At 35.4% G+C, this 22,055-nt stretch overlaps 1 protein-coding gene across 3 annotated transcripts in view; it reads left to right on the top strand.

Annotated features, from left to right (window-relative positions):
• Nucleotides 1–22,055, top strand: part of MTUS1 (microtubule associated scaffold protein 1) — a 99,693-nt gene that overhangs the window by 62,513 nt on the left and 15,125 nt on the right. For 2 of the 3 annotated variants that reach the window (XM_026697932.2, XM_026697933.2), the window contains 2 exons: nt 7,876–8,090; nt 18,520–18,586. In XM_026697932.2, the coding sequence (XP_026553717.1) occupies nt 7,876–8,090; nt 18,520–18,586 (282 nt within the window). Of the gene's footprint in view, nt 1–7,875; nt 8,091–17,341; nt 17,719–18,519; nt 18,587–22,055 lie in introns of those variants that run through there. The other variant, XM_026697936.2, reaches the window with a different exon arrangement.

The raw sequence follows: 22,055 nt of genomic DNA, 5'->3' as shown, positions 1-22,055 counted from the left end.
GGCAATCCTGAAGCAGCCACAACTTTGCCAAATTTCAATCCTGTGCAGTAATGGGTCCCAGATTTTTTTAAAAAAATAGCCCATTTGAGGTTAATTGATCAAAACTTTCTTCTCTCTTTTGTACCATTATCATCAGACTGAGGATTACAAACAGACAAGAGAGTTTTAGTAGTATGTAGTTTCTGATACAGCTGCACAGGTTTACTTTGCTCATTTTTGCCTGCTAGTCTGAGGTTGAGATGAAATTAAATGAAATGCCAGCCCTGATTATACAGATAGTCCTCAATTTATAAGAGTTCATTTTGTGAACATTGAAAGTTACAACAGCATTGAAAACAATGTGGTTTATGACAGTTTTTCACACTTACTACCATTGCAGCACCTTATGGTCATGTGATCAAAATTCAGTTGCTTGGCAACGCATATTTATGATAGTTGCAGTGTCCTAGGATCACATGATCCCCTTTTAACCTTCTGAAAATCAAAGTCCATGGGAGAACTAGATTTGCTTAATAACTGTGTTAACAATTTAGCAACTGCAGTGATTCACTTAACAATTGTGGCAAGAAAGGTCATAAAGTGGACAAAACTCGCTTAACGAATGTCCCACTGAGCAACAGAAGGGTTGAAAGTTGAGCTCAATGGTGATCATAAATTGAGAACAACTTGTAAAACAAAAACAATGAAATAATGTAGCTGATGTAAAGATATATTTAAATATATATTCAAATGAAGGAGAAAATTAAGGAGTCATATAAAACATTTACAGATAGTTTTTCAAAATGTGGAAAGGATTTTCTTTATGGAATGTCCAGTTCTCTTGTATTGCTAAAAGAATGTGCCTTTCTGTAATGCAGTGTGAAAATGGCCTTGGAGAATGCAGATAAAGATGTTGTCTAGGAAATTATCATACAAGAGAGGCAGTAGTCTTCAGTGGAATCATGGTCTGAGAAAGTAACTTAGAAAGGAGCCGCCCTAATGGATCAAATAATTAAAAGTTGAGGTGAGGAGTTTTATATTTTCAGACTTGCAAAAATCTATTAATGAAACCTTACAATAAAATAGAATTAGTTCTGTTTCCTATCTGGTTTACCTAGGAGAGCTGACATGTACTATGTAAGACAACACCCACATATATTATCCTTGCATACAGTAGCATTATGACTGACATTAATTTTTGAGGGACATCCTTCAGATCTGAAATAAAGGATTTGATTGGCTTGGGTGTGGCTATTTTAGGCATCCATTTATTACAGTGGCATTTTCTTGCCAAGACTTGCAGTTAAGTTGAACTTCAGGAACTGAGAAGATTGCTTCTTCCACCCAGTGTCTCTGTATTCGTATATTGGAAAAGTTCCATAGGTATGTGTCTGAATAACAACGTTTCAATAAGTAATTATTCCTTCTTCAAGAATAATACTATATTCTACGTACAAGATTTGGAAGACAGGATCTAAAATATGCTTTCATAGTGATGGATGACTTAGCTGTGACCTTTAGAGGAACTGAAACAAATCAGGAATTATATAAAGCTGAACAAAAGGAATTTAACACCATGATAGAGTCTAGAAGAGGAATGGTGACAACTTTTGATTTACAGGAAATACAGCAGTCAATTAAAGAAGAAATCAGATCTGGTCAGTTGGAAATGAAATGTGCACTTGAAGAGATTAAGAAAGCATGGATGGAAATGGAAATACGATTAAATATGCAAGCTGATTTGGTCACATTGATGAAGGATATGAGCCAGAATCTGACTAATATTAAAATGTTTCAAACAACAATAAAGACCCAGAACATTCCTGCCAATTTGATTTCTGTTGGTGGAGATGATCAAGACCAGATATTCCAGTTATTGGGCAAGAAGCCTGAAAATATTAGCAGGTGTGCTAGCAGTTGGAATGAGGAAAATGAAGAAAATTTGGCTTTTGGTAAGGTAACCACTGTAATTCTGATATTACCAAAGACTTAAATTAAAAAAATAGTTTTGACTTGAGTGCTTAGGAGGAAACTTACATTTTGGCAACCCTGTAATTTAACTGCTGTTTTGGCTACTTGAAGTACTTATATGTTTCATTTTTAAATGGAAAAATCTCAGCTTTTGCTTTCCATTTACTGTTGGACTTTAGCTCCCATAGTATAGCCAGCAGGCCAACATGGACATTGAGAAGACATGTGATTAGGAAATTTTGTGTAGGTGGTGCTGCCATATGTAAAATGAATTCTTCAACATGTAGATTAAGATTGACTGAGTTGTAGATATTACAGAGCTCATAATAAATTCTTAATTCAATTACAGTGCCAGATAGAAGTGTGCCTGAAAAGATGAAGAATAGATGCACCATCTATGCCTAAATCATGTATAACTATGTTTGTAATGCCTATTCCTGTATAGATTGGCTCTCTACTTGAAATATTATCAACTTCTGTAAACTGGTAACAAATTGAAGAACTCGAGTAAATCTTCTCATACTTATGAGCAATTAAACTCACATCACAAAATTTATTTTTGATCTTGGCTTTATGATGGCAGTCTTGATTTAGGAATTCTAGTACGTAACAGATTTCTCCAGATTTGGCTGCCCCAAATCTTTATATTATGTAAAGTACTAAGAAGCAAAGGGCATGAGGCAAAGTTGGCAAGAACAGTAAGCCATTTTGGGAGTTGAACACCACATACTGTACCTTAAAGTTATCAGGGTTGAGAAACACTGAGGGATAACTAAGTAAACATTCTCGTGAAATAAAACCATTCTTATAATTTACAAAAAAGTTTGGATAGCTATCTATACATAATCTAGTTGTATTTTGTTGTCAAATACCATATAGCTGGCAAACTAAGAAAGCAAGAATTACACAGACCTCAGTAAGGTACCTTTAATGCTTATTATGGAATAAATAGAGAATCTGCAAGGACTTCCCAACCCTTCATAAATAAGAGGGGAATCCCTTTGAGTGATCTCAAAAATTTATTGATTAGGTTTCTTGCTACCTGCTGAATTTCCATTTGTAGGATAGACTACTATGTTTTCTTCTGTTTTTTATTGTTTATATCTTATCACCATTATTTTCCCCAGCGTCTCCACAATCGTTTGCACTTTTAGTGACAACTGAATTGGAACTTTGTATCAGAATACAAGAGTATTTTATCTAGCTACACAGTTCTGGGTTGTTTCTCTGGGCTTGGATAATTAGCATACTTTAGAGGTTGAGGTTCGTAATAACTGAATATTGTGTTTAATTTTGTGAACATCAAATTCTCAAATAATTTTCTCTGCAATCCCTGTTAGTTCTGATGGGAGGGTAATGCAACAAGAATATTTGATATCTCAAATTGAATAATTTATGACCCATTTCTATGGATAGTTTCATCAAAACTAGCATTTCTAGTAAAATAGGTGAATACCCACTGACTCTATGTAGTATCTTAGCTCTACTATGTGAACAAACCTCTTCATCATATGGTCTGAGTTGAGGCAGTGGAATTAATCACAAACATTTGGAATCAAGTGTTGGCATCTATTAGGAAGAAGCAGTTTACTGTATGGAAGGAGTGCTGACAAGATAATGATGAAACCAATAGGAATGTAATAATTCTAGCCACAATCAACCTGAACAACATTCTGTTACAGACTAATTCATCTTTATATTTCCCAGTGTTTCATTTATTTATATGCTTCCTGTGCCCTTTGATAATACACTGTGTGATTGTTCTGATGAAAGTAAGGAAATTGATGCAACTATCAAATTAAAGATAACCACTAAGTTTCTAATGAAAGCAGTTTTGAATGACATTGAAAAATTACAAATCACAATTTAATAATTCAAGCAGTAGCATTGGAGTTGTATTAAAATTTGTGACCATGTGTACCAACCCCCCACAAATATTTTTCTTCAGTTAATTATATGGAATATATATTTATCTATATCCCACATTTTTATTTTTACAAATCACTCAACAGAAAACATCCACCTTCCTTCTTCTATTTTGCCCACAACAATAACCTTTGAGGTGGGTTGAGCTGAGAGAGAGTAACTGAGCTCAAGTCACCCTATGGCTTTCAAGGCAGGACTTGACTCACAGTCTTCTAGACTAAACTAGCTCTGTTATATTTTTATTTATTATAAAAACACGTTATGTTTTCCAACATACTTTTTATTAATATTTAAGTATGACCAACAAATTCAAATCTGATAATTTGTACATTATTGCAAATTACTGTAATAAATGCATGAATAAAATAAATTCATAGAGTAGATCAAAAAGAGTCAGGTATAAATGTTATTTAATTCATTAAAATAAATATTTCAGTGTGTGGTATATTGATAGTTGAATTGTCCTTATCCAAAGTTAGTGTAGATCAAGTTTGTAGTTTTAAAAGACTGTAATTCTTTTTTTCTGAAATCTATTTATCATAAGATCATGTGTGGCAAACATTCTGGGTTTAGTTTTTAGGTAAATGTTTCATTATTTATCTTTTTATTCATCATAAAATAGCCCAGAGTGAACATGAATAATAATCTGTCATGCCCCTGGTAGAGTCTGACTCTGAGGAAGAGGAGGAACAGCCAACAGGGAGTGGGATTGTGGCTCCAGAGGTGGTGGAGGAGGCTGGGGAAGGGCAGAGGCCAGCTGAGCAGTCAGAGGAGGATCCAGGCCCATCCCCTATCCATCCTAGGTCACCATGATCATCATGGTCACCATGTTCCTCCTTGTGGCTTGCAGGTGGAAGCTATGTATATAAGTTTTTCAGCTATGTAGTTAGAATTGCTGGAGTCAATTGGGGTTTACCTTGAAAGAGGTTTATCTTTGTTGGACTTTTCTTGGTTATTTGCCTGGAGTTTATGATTAGTTATCTCGGCTTGCTTCAGAACTCTCATCAATGCGGTTTGTTTTGGTTTTCTGTTAGCCTCATTATTTATTTTTGTGGCTTTAAACTGTGCCTAATAAAACAGTGAAGTTAAGTTGAAGACCTTACCGGACTTTAATATATGTTTTGGGGTTTGGGTTATTTTGAGAGACTACGGGTCATCACATAATCTTTACATGTATGTACATATAAATGTCTCAGAATCGGCTCCACTGTCATTTGTGCAGTTTGTCTAAATAGAGGAAGGGTTCACTTTCTCATGGTGACATCACATGACATATTGAGACTTTTTTCCCTTCGCTAAACCGGGTGTGGGCATGGCCAGTGTGTGATGCATCTGGCTCGTGGGCTGGGAATTTGACAGCTGAAATAGGGAATCTTGACAAAATTCAGATTCATTCAAAAGTTATTGGAGCTTCATCACCTGTAGTTTTCAAGAACAGACTGGACTGTCATCTGTCAGAAATCATGTAGGGTCTGCTTGGGTGGGTGGGGTTGGACTAGATGACCTACAAGATCTCTTCCAACTGTTAATCTGTAAAATAGAAATGTGCTACAGTGGTAGCTCAGATTTTAAGGTATGTCAATGATGCCCAAGATTAGCTTCTTACAAAAGACAGATATTTATTTTAGGGATGAGCTTATTGGATATTAACTAGGCTAATGCAATTTAAGCTTGAACTTTATGAAATTTTGCATTTTGCAATAATTCTTTGACACTTCTAATTTAACATGCTTTAGATACATGTAATAACTTGAAAGTTAACTTGCTTTGAAATACAACTTTGAAATTTATTTTCTGTATTTATTGATATCCTTGGATTGCTATAGCACTTCTGCAAGCATGTTCATTTCTGCTTTAAACTGTACTATGGTCTTGACCAGAGGTTAACTATAATAAACGGGCCTTAAATATTTTGAAGCAGTGTTCACATACAAACAAAATTTCTACAGGTGGTCATTCTATCCCTTGTCACAGGTTATCATTTTTTTTTAATATAGCAACATTTTGCTGTGGAATAGGGGAATTTGGAGCTTCTGTCAACCATAATATAACTTACATAAAATTGATCACCATGACTAAGGAAATTCCTTAATAATAGGTGAAGTAGTGGTCATCTCCATTCAGCTTAAAAAAAACACAAAGTGAAAAATATGCTCTACAGTCATCCTACATATATGTGGACATTGCTGGAAAGTTCTGGAAAAGGTATTAAAGGGAGGGAAAGTGTTAAAATTAGTGTTAAAATGACCCCTTATAAAAGGATGTCTGTAATGGAACTAAGGGAATATAAATTCTTTGCAGGTGCAAAATTCACTTAACAATTTTTTCACTTAGCAACAGAAATTTTTGGCTCAATTGTAAGTCAAAGACTACATGTAATATGGCTCATTTTATACTGTACCCTTATATCTCCAATCCATTTTCTAATTAATTTCTAGGACTTATCCAAGCTCAGAAACTGAGGAGACAGACCGACTAGGAACATTTCATTTAGCATTCTATATCTAGATTTAATGCATTCCCTGTAATTAGGGGAATGAAGCCAGGATGATCATTACTCGTAAAATCCAAATTCACTGCCAAGACCTAGTCTCCATCCTGGGAAGCCTTGCATCTACTTTCAGTGCTGCACTGTTATAAACAAGGATTTCAGAAATCAGATTTTCTTTTTTAAATACAGTACAAAATTGAAAATGTATATCAACTGTACCCATACAATAGTTGGGCATCAAACTTTTTATGGAACAAATTGATAATAGAAGTTGATAAGAATGTAACAATTCAAAGAATTCTGCAAAAGTAATCCCAATCTTTAACTCGTCTAATAATGATATACAGCACAATAAAGCTCCCCCCCCCCCACCGTCTAGACACAACCTTGTGTAAGATTCATACCAAAAACACAAGTTGAAATCTATTATTTCTTGTAAGAATGTTTCTTGGGAAATAATTTGGAAGTTAATGTTCAGTAAGATAGATAACAGTAAAGTTCAAGGAATCTCCTTATTTCAAAATTTTAAATTACCAAAAAAATCCTGCATCTTTGATGTGAATAATGAATACTTTATAACTGTCAGAGAACAGGTTCATTAAATCACAATACACTATTGAAATAGTAGGAAGGGACTTAATAGTGTCCTCACTCCCACACTCTCTGTCGTACTGTATATAAACAATAGTGTTGCATGGGCTTTATATAACATTGATGTCAGGAATTGTATTTTTCTCTATAAAATTATGAAATTATTGCAATGTTTAAAACATTGGACATAAGGTGAAGATACAAATCTCAACCATAAAACTAACTGGATTATTTCTTAGTCCTGTTTGCTGCATAGAGTGACTTACATTTGGACAGGGAGGGGGAACCTACATGTAAGTTGCCTTGAACTCTCAAAAGAAAAGGAGTGTGATGAATATAAATGTAGTTAAACAATAAACTCTAGATAAAAAGATGACTGGCTTATTCGGAAACATTTTTTCCACTATAAAACCGATACTGGTTTTTGTTTTTGTTTTTTTTAAAAAGGACAATAGCTACATTTAATGTCAACATTAAGGCAGTAATTATAAAAGTCATTAAGAACATAAAAGCATCCATGAAAATGCTTACTGTGCAAATTGCTAAGTATGCCTGCAGTATTGTCTAGAGAACAAAGTGCATCTACAATTTGTCATATTTGAGATTGCAGCACTAAGATGCATTAGTGTGTGTCGAAAGGGCTTTCCAACACTTATTGTAAATATCTTAAAATAGGAATGTGAGAAAACATGATTTTAGTCATCAAGGTAATGATAGTGTTGAATATTAATTGTAGAAGATAGGAATGAAATATACGAGACACTTGTAAACACAGATAACGAATCTTTAGAGAATTGAATTTATGAGTTATTTTCCTTGTACCTATTAAGAGAAGGATGCAACATGCTGTGAGTGGTTTTCACTTGTCTTGCTAAATTGGACTATATTCCTGATGTAACTTTTCCCCCCCTCTCCAGTTGGCCAGGGTAAGCAGAAGAGCCCTAAGAATTCATCTCTACAGACCAGGACTTTTAAGGAAGTACAAGCAGAAACAAAAACACAAGAGTTGACGCAATACAAAAGAAAATGTGAAAACCAAAGTGGAATTATCCAGCAGCTGAAGAAATGTTTGGCAAACAGCAATAGGAAATTAGAAGCATTAGCTCTTGTGATCCAGCACTTTCAATCTGAGGTAAGGTTTCATGTCAAATGTATACATGCTTTATTTATTGAAATCTAGATGCAAGAGAAAAACTCCAAATTAAATGAGAACCCTAAATGAACAGTACAATAACTCAGATTACATTTCCAGGGGTATCTGGATATTGACTTCCAATCCCACTTCATTTGATATACTGTATATAGACATGCTTGCCAAGTTTGGAATTCCATTGTGGACTAAACTTAAGTTTTGCTTAACTATTTAAATTTAAAACTGTGACAGTAAAGGCATTTGCAGAAGGGCTTCTGATCTGGGTAGCTGGGCAAATCCCTAGTGAGAGATGCAGTTCTGCAGATACTCAGGCTCCAAGTCATTTAGGGCACTATAGAACAATAGAAAACATTTTAGTTGCATTATGTACATTAATTTGAGTTATACAAAATAAAAGTGGGATATAAATTTAAAAAAATGAACAAATAAAAAAAAACTTTGTTCCTGATATGCAGCTGCAAAAAGAAATCATACAATTTCTGTATTTTGCCCCAATAACAATTTGTGGACATGTTTATGCAACATAGAGCACATTACAATAGTCAAACGAGGTATGTACAACTAAGGCAATGTTTCACTCATTCAAGAAAGATTGTAGTTGGCAATTCTGCCATAATTTTACAAGCAGACTACTTGTTGCAACTGGTGATTGCAAAATCCAGTGATTGATGGGGAACAAGGAGCACTCTCAAATTGTAGAAATATACCTCGAATGTTATAACCCTTTCCAAAACAACTTCATCTCACTCCCAGAAGTCCAGCCTTTTCTTTATAAAAAGCAAAAGTCAAATCAGATCAGATTTTCTCTGTCAGCCTCACCTCTGTCTTGTCTGGATTTGATAGTAATTTGTTTTCATCCACCCTGGTAGCATGGTTAGATAACATTGGGGTTATTGATTGCTTCCTATGAGTTAGAAAGAACGGGGCAATTGCCGTACTTCCAGAGAGTTATAATGTAATATACCTGGAGAATGTATTGTCCTATGCCCTCTAAAGAAAATAGCTGCCCTCTATGTTTCAATATACTGTTGAGAGCATGGAATATTTCAGTGTGATTGCAAGTAGTCTAATTCACAACGTATGTATGTTTAAAACAATATGAGCTTGGAGATTTTGTCATGGGTGTTATCAAATGATTAATCACGATATTGAGAATTATAATTAAATGATTTTTTAGTTGTAATTGTAAATGAAATACTGTGTAGTTGTATGGTAGTGCAATTGAAGTACCTTTATCTGAAGCCTTAAAACAACTGTGTCTCCCAGAAAGCTTGTCTGTATTTCAAAGACTATCCTTGGTTATATGGAGATGTGGGTGTATGCATTGCTGCTTTTTTTCATTGGTGGTCCCATGCATGGACAACTGGACACACTTTTGGAACAGCTTTGTATGCCTTCTGGAAGAAAAAGCTACTTTGGCACTTTGAAGACAGGCACTTTGCTCTTGTTATCACACACTGTGCAGACTTCTGTCAAAATACTGTAACTCCTTTTGAAGCCAAAAGCTCAAATTTGGGATAGGATGCACTATGCATTTCAGGTAAATCAGTTTTCCACCATACGTATATATCCTGCCCAGCTAGTGGGTTACCCTTTGTTAACCTTGGGTAACGTTGAAAAGCTGAGCTGAGTTAGACTTGGTTAATATCTGGTGATTCTTCAGAGCTTAAGACTAAACTGGGTAGTTGAAATCCACCTAGATGAAGGAAATAGCAGAGTGTTTTGTATTGTTGTATTAAATGGGACATTACTTTTATATTTGTCATGTTAAATCTCAAATATTTTCCCTTGCTCTTCTTCAAAGAACAGCAAGCCTAGGTGTTTCTGAAGTGGTAGAAACTCGTTATTTCTTAGTATAAGACTGAGCATGAGCAAGCACTACATTTCTGTAAATACCAGTTTAAAAACTGCATCAGTCATTCTACACCTCTAATGAAGTAAACTATAACTCAAGAAAGCTTATGCCTTTTAATAACTCGTTAGTTGGGAAAGTGTTATTAAGACTCCTTCTGACTTAATGTCACATAGTATCCTATTCTTTTAACTTCTCTTGGATTTGTGAAAATGAGGCAGCTAACACCATTAGTGCTTTTTTCATGTAGGACATTGATTTCCTTTAACCTTGAATTAATGTGTTGCATCTTTATAAGTCACAATTCAGTTTTGAAAGCTAGTTGTAGCTTTTTAATTTAATTCACCATGCCAGTATCATGATATTGTACATTGTAAATCTGTTTAGTTTGCCCAAATATTTTAACATAATTTTGCCCAGGACATCATTATTACACAGGTCAACAGATGACCATTTAAGTGTCAAGAAGAAAAAAAAATTCAGGAAAAATTACCACTTTTTAAAGACAAATTGTTGCTGGAAACACTTGTTTAAAAAGCTATTTCTCATGTTACCATATCTTTAAAAGAACAAGTGTTGAATCTTCTACTGAAAAAGTTAATGAGGTCATAGTGTAGCATTAGTGACACTTCTGTTGTCATGGTAACTGATGTCATAGTCTTTTCATTACCTTAACTTGAGGGAAAGATTGAAGAAGGGCCATTGTTGCTTAAACATACTCTTTTAATTAAATCATGGCTATAAAACTGTCCAAATGTAAATGCTTACTTCTTTGAAAAGCCTTTTAGGAATATATAACAGCCTCTTCATCAAGAAAAAGCATGGATCTGGCTTTAATCTTGAAATTATATACGTCAGACTGCTGTGATTAATATTAAAGGCCCATGAATTTATTGAGCTATTCAGTTTTCATCGTGTGCACTTCATCAATAATTATATTACAGTTCATGGGTTGCAGACTTGCAAAACTCTGCCATTCCTTGGGATTTGATCAATTAACCATTTTGACTGCCCTATCTAGCTGCAAGAAAGAAGTGGTAAGTCTCTTCATGTACTTGGGATTGTTTTTTTACTACTATTATTTTAAAAGAGGTTACTGGAGCAGTCATTAAAAATAGGCCATTTGTGCATCTTTCATCATTTTTTATTCATATATTTCAACCTAGGTTTCTTGTTACTATGTAAGGGAACAAAAACATTCAGTGTTTGTTCATACACAGAAACAGAAATCTAACCAACATAATCAGTAATAGTTTAAGGATCTTAGACAAATGCAGATGTACTTTGTTTACATGTGATATGACAATGCCTTTTACGCATGAGGAAAAAGAAAACGAATTGTCCATTTCTATCATAGGTTATCTGATGATAGAATGTGGCATCTCTATAGCCTCCTAGTGTTGAAGCTGCATAATAACACACAGCTAATAGCAATGAAGCTGTAGGAATAATATTGGGTTTCCTTCAGATAGGTATTCCTGCTGCCAATTATATTTTCTTCTTGACAGGTTAGGATGGCCTTAGCCCTTTCTATCCCATTTCTTTTCAGCAAGATCCAGCAGATTTAATTAAGATAGAAGTAACACGGGAGTTAACAGATCCAAGTATGGGAAGAAGAAAAGGTTGAGTGGTTTTGGATTGCTTTGCTAAGGTAGGATTGATCCCCTTTAATTGGGAATGAGCATCTCCTTTAGTTTGATCTGCAAAAATTGCCCCTTCCACAGTGTTTTTTTCGAACAAAATACCTTTTGTCATTTTATTGTCCAGTAGTTACACTGTGGTAGATAGTTGTATAGATTGTGAACAAGGCTAATTCTGTCTTCAAAAATGAAGCCATTAAATTAGCATTTTGCCTCTACTTACAAATTGATACAAATTGAAATTACTGGTTGTTAAGTGAATCGTGGTCATTAAGCGAATTCAGCTTCTCCATTGACTTTGCTTGTCAGAAGCCAACTGGGATGGTCACAAATGGCAATCACATGACCCTGGGACAAATGCCAAAATAAGACTATTTTGTTGTTATGTGAATGTCTCTATCCCATTTATTTTAAATGATTTGCCCCTTGCTATGAATCTGTTCATCCATACAAACAGAATATAATTTGACTGTGTTTTATTTACTGTATTTCTTAATTTCCCAGTAACTACAGTTCTGAATATTAGTTAACAATTCTGTTGACATCCATATTGTATCTGTTCTGGACCATGATAAATGTCTATTTGAGCAGAAGGTGTATTGTTTGGTTTTAGCATTTCTTTCTCTCCATGTATCTTTTAAGTTTATTTCATCTACCATTTTAAAAAAAGATTTAGGGAGGGTCTTTCTGTTCTGCTTTATTGTTTTCTGTGCTGTATAGTCCAGTTTATTGTCTACAGTTCCATTAAAATCTCCCACCATAACTATATTAGCATAGTCCAATTATTTTCATATGTAATTTTTTATAAAATTCTTCTTGATTGTCATTCAGGGCATAGATTGCAATCAGGAGTGTTTTTGTATTATTGTCCATTATTTCCACCATTAGTATTCTTCCGTCGTTGTCAGTATAAATCAATTTTGCTGGGATAATATCTTTAATGTATAAAACCACTCCTCTTTTCTTGCATTGTGTCAAGGAAGTAAATATTTTCCCTAATTTTGGCTGTATCAACAATTGTTCATATTGCTTTTTAATATGTACTTCTTGTGGGCAGATTATATCAAATTTTAATTTCTCTAATTTATGGAAGGTTTTCCTTCTTTTAACAGCTGAGTTAAATCCATTTATACTAATTTAATCAATTTTTTCTCTTCCATGGTTGTATTTTGTAGTTAGGTTTAACAGCTCTTGTAGATCTTGGTTCACGTTGTTCTTTGGTTTCCTCCTTTCCACCTACTGCACCTTCTTTTTCAGTCGTCATTTGGCAGTCCTCTTGGAATTCAATTAGTGAAATTTCTTTTTCTGCCTCTTCCTCTTTCCCTCTAAAAAATTATGTGTAAAATGATTCAGCTTTCTCAATTGAGTCAATTCTATATCTCTGTTCTTGCCATGTGAACATTAAACCTGGAATCAGCCATCTATAATTCACCTCTTTTTAAAGTAGCGTTTTGGTCAGGAATCAGTATTCTCTTCTTATCTCTCTCACTCTTCTGAGTACTTGTTTCAAGACCGCAATCTCCTTGTCTTTGTATTTCAATGTTTTCTCTCTTGCCACTTGCAATATTTGCGTTTTAATGGCTTTCTTTGTAAATCTGATGTGAACTTCTCTTGGTAAGCTATTTCTCATTGCATATCTTGTGAAGACTTGATAGACCTCATCTATTCCATCCATTATCTTCTCTTCAGTTATTTCCAAAGCTTCAGCCAATATTTCTATCATTATCTCAGCTAGGTTTTGTCCCTTTTCTTCCTCTATGTTTTGGAATCTAAGATAAAATTCTGATCTGTCCATCTCCCATCTCAGCATACCACTTTTATCTTGTTCAACCACAGTTAATCTGTTATCAATATCTCCAATCTTCTTGTCTCTTTGTCTATCTTCTTCAATTTTTTGGAATCTCTCATCGTACTTCATCATCATTTGTTGGATGTTCTCCACCTTTTCATCAGTTTTCCCTGTTCTTTGTTCAATGTTCTCTGTTCTCTTTTCAATATTCTCTGTTCTTGTTTGAATATTTTGAATTCCTTGCATAATCATCTGCAGGGTCACTTTTTCTTTTTCTTGCCGTAACATAGTCTGTATTGAACGTTGTCCTCCAGATGGTGGAGAGGAAGAAGTAGAAGTTGAGGAACCAGGGGCTGTTAATTTCCTACTCATTTCGAGCAATTCAGAATCTTCAGGTTCTTCTAGACCTTAATCCAATTGCGAAATAATCGATTGCAATTCCAAATAAAAATAGTAGGAAAAAAGAAGCCAAATAGTAATAATAATAAAAGAAGAAGAAAACATTCTTGTATACCTTAATCCAATCAATTGGTTAGATAACAGTAAAAATTCAAAGATGAAGGAAAAGACCATAAACACACACAAAAAAGAAAAAGTTGTAAAATCCTAAAAAAGGTGGAAAAGTGAAAAATAAAAAGCTAAAAAAGAGAAAGGGAAAATTCTTCAGGTTCTTCAACACCTTAATCCAATTAACAGGTCTCAAATATAAAAGGATGCATAAGAGAAAAAAAGGCCAGAAAAATAAACAAAAGAAAAAAGAAAAAAAGCCAATATGGAAGGTAGATGGAAAGACAAAAATACGAGGGAGGGGGAGGGAAAAAAGAAAAAAAAGACTACTCCCTTAAAAAGAAACGGAAGGGAATCATTAATACTAAAGCTTTTCCTTTAAAATAAAGAGCAAGCATAGAAATTTAACTTCCAAAGACAAGAAAAAAAAAGAACAAAGACAAGTTCCAAAGGGCCAGAAATCCAAATAGCTATTACAAAAAGTAAACTGATGAGGAGGGGTAACGCAGCTTAGAAAAAATAAAAAGAGCACACTGCACTTTGTTTAATTATCCAAGGCTCTTGTTATAACTCTCTTCTCCAGAGACTTATCACCTTTTCTTTTCCTATAAGCTTCAGCACCAGACTCCAGATGTTGATAGAAACTCAGAAGAGCACCTGCAATAATACTCTCCCATGCTCTTCCCTCTATCTTATCAAATAGTAATGTCCTTGAAAAGAAGTCTCAGTTCTTTCTCAGCTTTGTCTGGTGAAAAGTGAAATAGAATATTCCCAAGCCTCTAGTTGGTTTCTTTTGCTTTCACTTTCCCCCTCCTTTTCCAAGCAAAATATAATAAGAATTAATTAAAAAAAGAAAAAGATATTTTAAAAAAATAACTAAAAGGGAGTCTCTAGCCTAAAATATTATAAAATCAAAAAGGAGAAAAATAATAGATAAAAGAGAAAAACCAGTCCAGTTTCAAAATATAAGATCGTGTGTAGAAAATCCAGCAATGAGAATAAAAAAATAAAAAAATAACTTTGACATTCCTGTTTAAAATCGCCGCTTAGTCACTTCTGTCAAAACTTTTACAGATTCTTACTTTTCCTTAGGGTGCCCTTTCAAATCTTAGAATAAAGAAAAAATTCTCACCAAACCGGCACACTCTCTCTTTCCATTCTCTTTCGTTTCGGAGCTGTCCCAACTTCAGCAGCTTTAATGGCTGCCTCTTTGCCGCTGGCAAGAAGAGCTTCTCCTGGATCTACCAGGGACTTTGCAGTATCCCTGGGATCAACAGGATGCGCTCTTTACTTTCACCATCTCTCCGGGACTGTTTAGATCCGATTCAACTGTCCAGGAGCAAAGATATCGGCAGCGATCTCAGACCTCCAAGATTGCATGCCGTATCGTCACAACGCCAGCTCCGCCCTCTCCAGTAGAAATGTTTTTATGGGGGAGAGAAGGATTGCAAACTAATCCTGGGATATTACTTTGTTGTTTTAACCATTCAGACTTTTTGTAATGCTATTTTGTTTTGCTTAAATCAAACTATGAAAGGGAACTTGTATGGCAGAGTCAGTTGTGTCAGAGTCAGTTGTGATTAGAACAACCTATAAATCCTGTAAAATAAATGAACTGATAGTGAATCACAAAATTATATGCTTCTGATCCTGAGGCATACGGGTTCTCCTGGATTTTGCATAATGTCAATAATGAAAGAAATAGGTGGAATTATTATCTCCAACAGAACTTTTAAGCTGTTGAGGGGATTTCCCTTCCCTCCCCCACACACTTTAAAAATGGAGGATGATCAGTTTTTTAAACTCCTTTCTCCCAGGCCACTATGTTGGCGCACTTCCTTGCTAAACAGCGGTCTGCTAATTTAATTTAAATTACTGTTAAATTAAATTTAAAGTTCCCAGTTATTATAGCAATCTATGAAGCATTCATTTTCATACTGCTCCGTTCACAGCACTGCCTAGGTTTTCCTTAAACAAATAGGGCATGTTTTAGGGGTCCTTTGGTTGCTGCTCAGATGATCCATCCAATAGCCACTGATAGGTTGGATTCTATGTTGGTTTCTTTGAGCCACTTGGAGTTGTTTTGGTCAAATTATAGTATTTGATTCAATGGTTTTGATTATCTAACTTGTTGGCCTTCTAAATTCTTCATAAATTCTTCTTAGCCTAAGAAATGGAACTCTGTTCCTAAACAATGAGAATTGTTGCTTTTACCAAGAATTGATAGGAGCTCCTGATTGACTAATCAGTTATCAGATAGTGGATTTCTCTTAATGTGAGTTTAAACTAATTTGTAGTTGAATAAATATTTCAAAAATAACAAATATGTTCACAAGGTGGGGCTTTCTCTTTTGTCTATTTGCAAAGTAGTTCCTGTGTCTTGAATGGAACTACCTTATTTTCTTGTACACGCTAAATTTAGACTGTTAATAAAATTAAGATATATAGGATTTAGAATATGCATACAATCCTCCTTTGTGCATTCTAGTCCATGTAAATAAATCATCAATATTTAATATTGCCTATATATTTCTCAGGAATAGAAGCAGAGAAGACTTAATTATTTGCCAAATAACGTAAGTTTTATGGAACCACGAAGACTAATTAGTTTATATTATAATTTTTCATGGATTATAGTGTGATCTGGGACAACCTATTCAAAAGATTCAGAGTCAATAAAAGCCCATTTTATTAATAGCCCTAATGCAATTGCAGGACTCCCATGCTTTGCAATGTTCTGCTTAAATATTCAGAATAAATACCGATGCAATATATCGCCTGATTTTGAAATAACAAAGCACCACATTAGTCCTTTAGAGAAGAAAAAAGATTCTTGGTGGCCAAACTTACATAGTAATCCAGACAGTAAATGCCTGGATAAGGACAAGTCTCTTCCGTTTTCCTGGCAACGTTTTCAGAAGTGGTTCGTCCTGGCCTCCTTCCTAGGGTGGAGAGAGAATGACCGGTAGCCTAAGGTCACCCAGCTGGCTTCATACCCAGGACAGGACTAGAGCTCGCAGTCTCTTGTTTTCTAGTCTGATGCTTTAACCACTAAGCTACACAACCTAGAGCCAAGAGTATCCACGGAACCGAGGCTAAAATATTGAGTGAAGGCCCTGAAGGCTCTCTTCACTTTGCTCTACTCCCACTGACCCAATGAGAAACTCCTGAAAAGATTATATCACTTTTATTTGCTGCTCTATGCTCAATAGAGCAGCACAACAAGCATAAAGCAAATTTTATCAAAGTTTCTTTTTTTTCTTCCTTTCAGCTCACATCATCTCATTTCCACACCAGCCTATCTAATAAATTAAGAGTAAAAGCCTAGAATAACTAATTCAGAAAAGCTAAAAATAAAACCCATTATCTATAGCGGTGGTCAGGAGGATGTTTTCCCTCCCTCCTTTCCTCTCCCAACCCCCGTCTCTCTCAACTGATATTTGAGTAAGTGGCAATCGATCTTAGTAATGTCTGGCTCTCATTTTTCAGAAACGAAAGAGCTGTAGCTTTAAGTAATCACTAGCTTCTGGTGCCAAGTGCAGAGGCTGCAGTGAGTGTGTCTCTGTATTGGGAGAGACCAGTAGAAGGACTACGGTAAACTGCAAAGCATGATGAAGTCAAGCTGAGGCAGTGGCCAATGGAGTGTGACCTGGTTGTAAGTTAAATGTGGCCCAACCAGTTTGCTTTGTGGTATCGCTTGCCACCTGTACACTCCTGCCTGCATATGCTGGGGACGGAAGACAAGCTGGGGAGAGAAGCTGTACGATGGGCTGCTCTAGCAGCAAAGTGTGCTTGTATTTTCCATGCGCTGCAAAAAAGGTTGGTGTTTGTTCTGTGGTGTTCTTCTGGAATAATGTCAAGGAGTTTTCAGCAGTGGTTTTCTGCAAGCAAGGTGAAATGCTTCCTGCAGCAGAGAGCTTGCATTTTGATATCTCTGCAATGTTCAGTTCTCCAAGCAGGGATTGCCTGAAGGAGGCAGAGGGTTCATTGCGCCTTATAGATTTTTTTTTTTCGGGGGTGGGGGGGGTGTTACTTGTTTTCTGTAACTTGTTCAGTAGTTGGAAATAGGCAGAAAAGGATGTGGATTCTTTTGTGATGTTTAAAGTTCACCAACTTTAGCTTTAAGAAAAGAATAATCTTGGTTAAGGGAATGTTTTGACTGAAAATGTGACACACACTGTCTTGCTTTGTAATTGGGCTTAGTAATCTATAGAAGACTTGGGCTCTATTTACCTTTGTTATAAAGTACTTTGTACTTTGTTTTTCACTCCTGTGTGGCCCTCAAAGTTATGAATAAAAGGTCCCTGCAAGTTTGTTGAATACAAGTTAATTTAATCCTAAGAGTATCCACACTTAACCAGAAAACTAAGCTCTTGCTGACTTTAAAGTACTTAACAAGAGGTGAAAACCTTATTTAAATACATCTGCTTCCTTATCTCAGAACCTTCTGTGTTTTTCCAGTGTTAAAAAGCTGTTATCATGGATGATTCGTACTTGGCATCTCCCCCCTCCCAGCTCCTGTCATTTAGCAGATAGTCCATAAATATAATAACTGAAAATAATTTCCCACCCCCACCCCCCAATAATATTGTATGTATCTCTGCTGTGTTTTCCCCACAGAGAGAAGAAGTGCTTTCCCAGCGTAAAGAGTTATCACTGGAACTTCTCAACCTTCGTGGAGATCTGGGTAAGTGTTAATCAATGCTATCCTCCTTCCTTTTTTTAAGTGATAAATTGAGCAACAAAACAGGGCCATAAGAAGTCATAGAATTGACTCAGCACGTTCAGACCCGCTCCCACTGATCCCACTTCATTCTGCTCAGATCTTTGTGGACTCCATTTTTCCAGATTCTTGATTGTATGACCCTGAGCTTCCAGAGAATTTCCTCTGGAAGCATATATCTGATGGTCCAAACATCTATTGTGGGGAAAGTGGGTGATGAGATAGGCTGTGCAAATCCATGTTTTTCTTTTGTTGTTGTTGTTGTTCTTTACTTTTTGTCGGTGTCTAACTTTGGCAACTTAAAGAGCTGTGGACTTCAACTCCCAGAATTCCCCAGCCAGCCATGCTGACTGTGCAATTCTGGAGTTGAAGTCCAAAAGTTTTAAAGTTGCCAAAGTTGGAATAAATGGTAGAACAAGTATTATTTTACCTCTTCATACTGAGGAAACAATGGTAACATGTGCTGTATTTTGTTCATAGTGGCATATCTCTTCCAGCCTGTTCACAGTGAACTAAAATTAACAAGAAACAAGAAACTAAAAAAACATCACTTAAACTAAACGGACTAACTGCTTCAAGGCAGAGAATCATAAAATTCTTACAGTGATCCAAAATGAGATCCAGCTTAAATGTGCCAGAGGAGCATTTCATCTTAACAAACAGCTTTAGAATATTTAGTTATGTCATAAGCTGACATTATGGTAACATTATGGGTAAGAGAATAAAATTGGTTTTGCTTTGTATCTTACCGTCCTTGTTAGCCGGCCTCAGGCAAGTTGCTGACAATTTCACAATACAGAACTGAGACCGGCCTATTTTATGGATTAATAGAATGGGGCATTGACATCACATATGTGAAACACTTAAGCAATTTGCTTTATAAGTTGATTGACATTCAATCTGCGAAATGTGATTATACGTACCTTTTAATTTTAGATATTTTATTATGAGAATAATGACTACTAGTAACTTCTAGGCAATTTTAAGCAGTGGTTATATTTTTTATCATTGTTCATATGACTTTCTCTAACTTGATGTCTCATTGCATATGGACTACTATTCCACCATTTTTGGACATATGGCTGAACCTATTTGGAGTTAGCAAATCTGGAAAGTGACAGATTCAAGAAATGTTACTGCATATACTGCATATCTAAGATGATTCATACATTATCAATTATTGGCACTGAAAGCTTACCCTTCTAAAAGTATACAATAGATGAGATAAAGAAGCTTTCTTCTGCCTTGGGTCATTAATATAGTGAAAAGATTTTTATGTAAATCATGCATAAGCATAAAAATTTTAAGGGGATTATTTTTCAAGTGGCAGTTATACAATTATATACATGGGAGAATTTAATGTTGGCTTTGCTAGCTAGACATGGTTTCTTACCATTTCACTTTGTGCCAACAGAGTATTGTGTTTTTCTGTTGGATCTTGGAGATCATCAAATAATTTAACAACCAGTTATTTGCACTAATGATTTCTTCCAACAACCAGTTCACCAAACTGCACAGAAAGTTAACAACCGGTTCTCCTGAACTGGTGCGAACTGGCTGAATCCCACCGCTGGAGGTCATTCTCTTTTCTCTTATACCCTTGTCCATTGATAATATAAAGATGTTGACCAACAAGCATTGCCCAATTTTGAGCAATGGATTAAGCATTAGGCAGGGATAGCAACTTTTTTAAAAAATCAAGTCCTTTCTATCTTTTGAAAAAGCCAGATTCTTTGAGACCATTCTGAATTACAAAATGAACAGCAAGAATGGCACAGTTGGAGTGTGTATGTCACCTTTGATGTGTCACGTTTACATGAAGAACGGGAGTTCCAGACTGATGGAAAGAAAGGGGATTTTTTTTTCACTTGTGAATCTTACCCGTGAATGAAAATTGGAATATCTTCTGCTCACCTGAAAGGATCTTACTGTGCACAACAGCACAGCACCTATTTCAGTGTTCTCAAAGTAATTGATTCTGACAGTCTATTTTATTTATGTATTCACTCAGACATCTATATGGCTGCCTAACTCAAATCATGTGATTCTAAGTGGCATACAAAAATGAACCCATAATCAATTTAAAAACACAATTCATTAAAATATATTAAAGCTGTAGGTTGGCTATTAGAGTGAAATCTTCATCACTTGTGGACTCAACATGTGACCCCCCAAGGCCCAAGGAAAGCTTAGGTGTCTTCCTAAAAGCCTATAAGAACTTTCCTAAAAATAAATGGAAAAATGTATATGTATTTGAAAATAAATTTTAGAACTTGTACATATGTTCCAATCTAGTCTATGTCTAGTTTTATATACTAGAACAGGTTCTGTTATGTGTGCTTTTTGTGGTTAAATGGTCTCTAATTTATGTTCGGATGTTTATTTGAAAATATGCTAGAATAATGTTTCACAGGCTTATGAGCCAACTGCAGTCAAATGACCCTAAAAATCCATTTTGAAAACTGGGGAACAGTGGAATACCATGAGATTTTAAATAGCTAATTCTAGTATTATGAGGAATTGGTCCACCTTGCTCACCTGTTTACCTGGTAGAGCTGTTTACCTGGTTAGAGCTATTTCTTCTCTGCTCTTACACAGTTGGAGTATCAAGGCCGAGGCAAAAGGCTTCAGCATAGGGTGTGATTATATATGTGCTCTGCAATTTGCTGGTGGTAGAAATAGCGAACTTTATGATCTCATTAAACTAGCAACATGATGCAAAAATTTGAAAATGTATCTCCATCTTAAACGTCAACAAACGCAGCTTGTTTCTGGCTATTCATTAGTCTTAGATATTAAAAGTTATGTCAGTCTTGAAAAAAATACTGTTTTCAAGGAGTCCTCAACTTAGGACCACGACTGAGCCCAAAAGTTCTGTATCCATAAGTGAGATAGTTCTTAAGTGGATTTTGCCCCATTTTATGACCTTGCCACAGTTGTTAAGTGAATCACTGTTAGTAACATAGTTGTTAAGTGAATCTGGCTTCCCCGTTGACTTTGCTTGTCAGAAGGTTGCAAAAGAGACTCCCGTGACCCTAGGACCCTGCAACCATCATGAATATGAATCAGTTGCCAAGTGTCTAGATTTTGATCACATGACCATTAGAATGCGGCAATGGTTTTAAGTGTGAAAATGGTTACAAGTTCCTTTTTCAGTGCTATTGTAACTTTGAATAGGTCACTAAGTGTACTGTTGTAAGTCAAGGACTACCTATAATTTGTTGAAAGCGGGTGTCTCTTCCAGACCTGGTCTGTATTAACCAATCTACCTCAGGTATAGTGAAGGAGTAAGAACAAGCGTTTTTTTTAATAGAATTGGAGCATTTGATGATGGGAAACAGAATTTTCAAAATGTAACAGGAAGATTTGGACTGAGATTTTCATTTCTCATTGCCGATAGTGTCCTTTAAAAAAAAACTCTTTCAGCTAAATT

This window comes from Pseudonaja textilis, chromosome 6, assembly GCF_049901715.1.
Source record: "Pseudonaja textilis isolate UNSWEBS1 chromosome 6, rPseTex1.2, whole genome shotgun sequence".
NCBI lineage: Eukaryota > Metazoa > Chordata > Lepidosauria > Squamata > Elapidae > Pseudonaja > Pseudonaja textilis.
The sequence above is the reverse complement of the archived record's forward strand: the minus strand, read 5'-3'. Positions and strand labels throughout refer to the sequence as shown.